This window comes from Corapipo altera, unplaced genomic scaffold (assembly GCF_003945725.1).
Source record: "Corapipo altera isolate COAL_440 unplaced genomic scaffold, ASM394572v1 200, whole genome shotgun sequence".
NCBI classification, from domain to species: domain Eukaryota; kingdom Metazoa; phylum Chordata; class Aves; order Passeriformes; family Pipridae; genus Corapipo; species Corapipo altera.
In genome coordinates, this window is record NW_020884992.1 from 930300 (window position 1) to 933643 (window position 3344).

Consider the following 3344-nt stretch of genomic DNA (forward strand, 5'->3'; position numbering starts at 1 on the left):
CACACCCCTGTGACCACAGTTTTGACTTGTTGCTAAACCATAACTCGCTTCCTTCTGCAACAAGGAATCTCCTGAACCTCCCTGGTCACTACTGAGGCACAAGAGGAGCACAGAGGATTTTCAGCCACAACAATTATGCTCAGTTAAGATAAATCCCTGGTGTTTGCACTTGCAGGTTTCCTGCTTTAAGCTCAGTGGTTGTGCCAGCCCTTTGCACTGCCTGGGGTTAAAGTGCTACGGGGTGTTTTTACAGGTACAGTATCCTCATGGAGACAAGGCAAGTACCACAAATATAGAAGAAAATTAAGGTAGTTTTCTAAATCAATCTGTTCTTTGCAAGATTTTTTTAGAGTATAAGCTGGTCTGGGGGTGTAGGGGGATGGTATTTATTCACACAGTTCTCTGAATTTCCCTTCTGCTGGGGAAAGCTGCTGATTTGACTCTTGAGAGTTCCTTGGCCTGGATTTCAGTCCCAACCAGTCAGGCTTTTGATTAGCAGTTTATTGTCTAAGGAGACATGGGAGAAGGGCAGCATTTCATTGCACAGCTTCCAATTCCCAATCCAGGAGCAGAGATGCTTTAGTTTTGAAGGAAATGGCTCCACACACCATAGGCCAGAACAGTTCTGTTCACCTGTGGTAGCTTAAAATGAATTTAAAAAAAAAATAAAAATATACATATTAAAATTAAAAATTTAAAGAAGAACAGATGGTTATTTATGCCAGGTCATTTGTCTTTGGAGCAAATACCTGTGTGAACATTCCCACACAAGGCTCAAAAATCTTGGAACACCACGAGCAGCTTTGGATTCCGGGAGTCACTGGGCTGAAGCACAACCTGTGCAGCACCTGAGGAGGGGGAGCTGCAGCACAGGCTGTGTTTCTCTGCTCTGAGGGCTGGCACTGGGATCTAAATCCCTGCTCAATCCACTCCTTTTCACCCCATTCCTTCTGTCCCCTTCAGATCCTGACAGCAGGCTGGGATGAACTCGAGTGCCACCGGGTCTTTAACTTCCTCTGGGAGCTGAGCAGCTTGGCCAGGAAAGTGCAGACAGTTGTCAGCAGCAGAGCAGGTAAATCAGAGCAGCCAAGAGGCCTGAAGGATCAAAATGTGCCAGCACAGGGAAAGCAGGAAATGGGTCTTGATTCCAGGAATTGAGAGGGGTTTAGCTCAGCTCAGTCTTGTGGCACCAATTGGTTCCTGACCCTCACCTACGTTCTGTTGGTCTCAGGGCATCCTGAAGTGGGTTCTTGGCCTTCACATCAACGAGCACAGCTAGTTTTTCTTCATCAAAACCAAAGCTAAGTGCTCCTGTAGTGAGGAGAGTTGTCTTGAGAGGCCTTTAGGGTTTCCTGAATAATTCCAAAGCACAGGTTGTGTGTCTCTACATCGACAGCAAAAGCAGGGATTTGAATCTTTCCCGCTCTCCACCAGTGAAAACAATGGGAAAGGCACCAGTCTGGGAATAAAATGCTGCAGTAAAAAGTGAGGTTTAACATTTCTGAACCCCAACACTGAGGTGGCACGGGCCTCTCAAGAAACCCTTCTGTTGCCCAGCATGGAACAGGGAATTTCTGTGGAACACTTCACCCACAGCCACACCAAGCTTCCTCCTGCTGCCCCTATTTATTGCCCTCTTTGATTTCCTATAAAGATCAATCACTTGCACTGATCAAGGCTGCACAGATCTGCCACATCTCCCCCCTCCTCCCCCAGGCAGTGCCAGGAAGCTGGAGCTGAGGATCAGGCTGTACTGCAGGAGGGTCCTGCTCAACCACTGGATCCACAGGAGCGACTCTGCCTTTTGGCTCACCCGCATTTTGAAGCCCTGGCCCATCGTGAACCAGGCCCGGCTGCTCTACATCATCTTTGGGCCCGTGTCCTCTCTGGATGGTGAGGAGCTGGGGGGGGCTTAGTGTTCAGAGTTTGGGGCCCTGAGAAGGAGATTCCCTTGCAGGATGAAGCAGAACCTCAAATTTTTACGCAGATAAAATGTAAGTGTATTAGAAGCAAAGAATAGTTTGTGTTGGAAGGGACCTCAAAGCTCATCCAGTCCCACCCCCTGCCATGGGCAGGGACACCTTCCACTGTCCCAGGTTGCTCCAAGCCCCATTCAGCCTGTCCTTGGACACTTCCAGGGATCCAGGGGCAGCCCCAGCTTCTCTGGGCAACCTGTGCCAGGGCCTCACCACCCTCACATAGAAGGAATTTCTTCCCAATATCCCACCTAACCCTCCCCTCTGGCAGTTTGAAGCCATTGAAACAATTGTGCTGCCAAGGAAAAAGGTTCTGCTCAACCAGACATCACTGTCATACATAAAATATATTAATTTTTATATATATATATATATATATATATACACACACATACATATATTTCTGAGTTAAAACTCAAGTGAAGGAATTAAATGACACCTGTCTCCCTCTACTCCCCTGCTTGGGGCAGAGGCAGCTCAAATCCACCTCAAACCATCACCCCTTTCCCTGAGGGAAAATGTGTTTCCTCCCTTAATTGTTAACCCTGTGTTCCTTTACATTTGACTCACTGCAACTCCCACTGTCCCAGCTAAAAAGTGACAGAGGGACAACAACGTGGCTGTCACAGAGCCTGAGTTCTGTTGCCTGGGATTCCCCTGCTCAGTTCAGCAACTCCCTTGTTGGGAAAAAAACCCCATCCCTTACGGGCAGTTGTGGTGAATGTCTCGCTCAGGACACGTGGTGTGGCAGAAAATGATAGAAGGACCAACAGATGAGAGCAGTCTGAAGGGTTTAGCTGAAGCAATTAAGCTGCTGTATGACACAGAAGCCAGGGAATGGACAGCAGATGATGTTATCAGCCTCGTGGATGAGCTGTCAGGTGTGGTTTTTGCCTCTGTCATTAATCCACAGGATTATGTATCCTCCAAATCCAGTTGGGGGGGGTGTTTCAGACACCTGGGTGCAAACAGGCAGCAAAATTCCTCCCAGTAGCAGCTCTGGCCTGGCTGGAAAAGCCCTCACCCCGGGAATGCAGGCAGGAGGGGGGATGAGGGAACCCCAGGGTCACACTCAGGCTGCCTTTTCCCCGTGGGGAAATCATTTAAGAATCCCTACAAACCTTTAAAACTCCAGCCTTGCCTGGGATCATTCGGGAAGAATTGTCCAAGCTGAAAACACAGGGTCTGTCCAAGCCACAATTAACAGCTCCTCTGACAGCTCTGGGGGAGGTTATCACCAATTAGAGTGAGGAGCTGGCAGGAACTGCCTGTGGGATTTTGCTGCTCCTCTTTTGGGTCAAAGAGGACTAAAATCTCCTCTCTCCCTCTCCCTCTCTCCCTCTCCCTCTCTCCCTCTCTCCTTCTCTC

The 3344-nt window shown here is 48.7% G+C and overlaps 1 protein-coding gene and 1 long non-coding RNA gene across 2 annotated transcripts in view; one reads left to right on the top strand and one right to left on the bottom strand.

Moving 5' to 3' along the window:
* LOC113958241 overlaps positions 1-3344 on the bottom strand; it is a 19958-nt gene that overhangs the window by 13712 nt on the left and 2902 nt on the right. The window lies entirely within an intron of this gene.
* FBXO47 (F-box protein 47) overlaps positions 1-3344 on the top strand; it is an 8611-nt gene that overhangs the window by 2773 nt on the left and 2494 nt on the right. The window contains exons 3-6 of the mRNA XM_027666352.1: positions 176-253; positions 964-1072; positions 1717-1893; positions 2711-2857. Coding sequence (XP_027522153.1) covers positions 176-253; positions 964-1072; positions 1717-1893; positions 2711-2857 — 511 coding nt within the window. The remainder of the gene's footprint in view (positions 1-175; positions 254-963; positions 1073-1716; positions 1894-2710; positions 2858-3344) is intronic.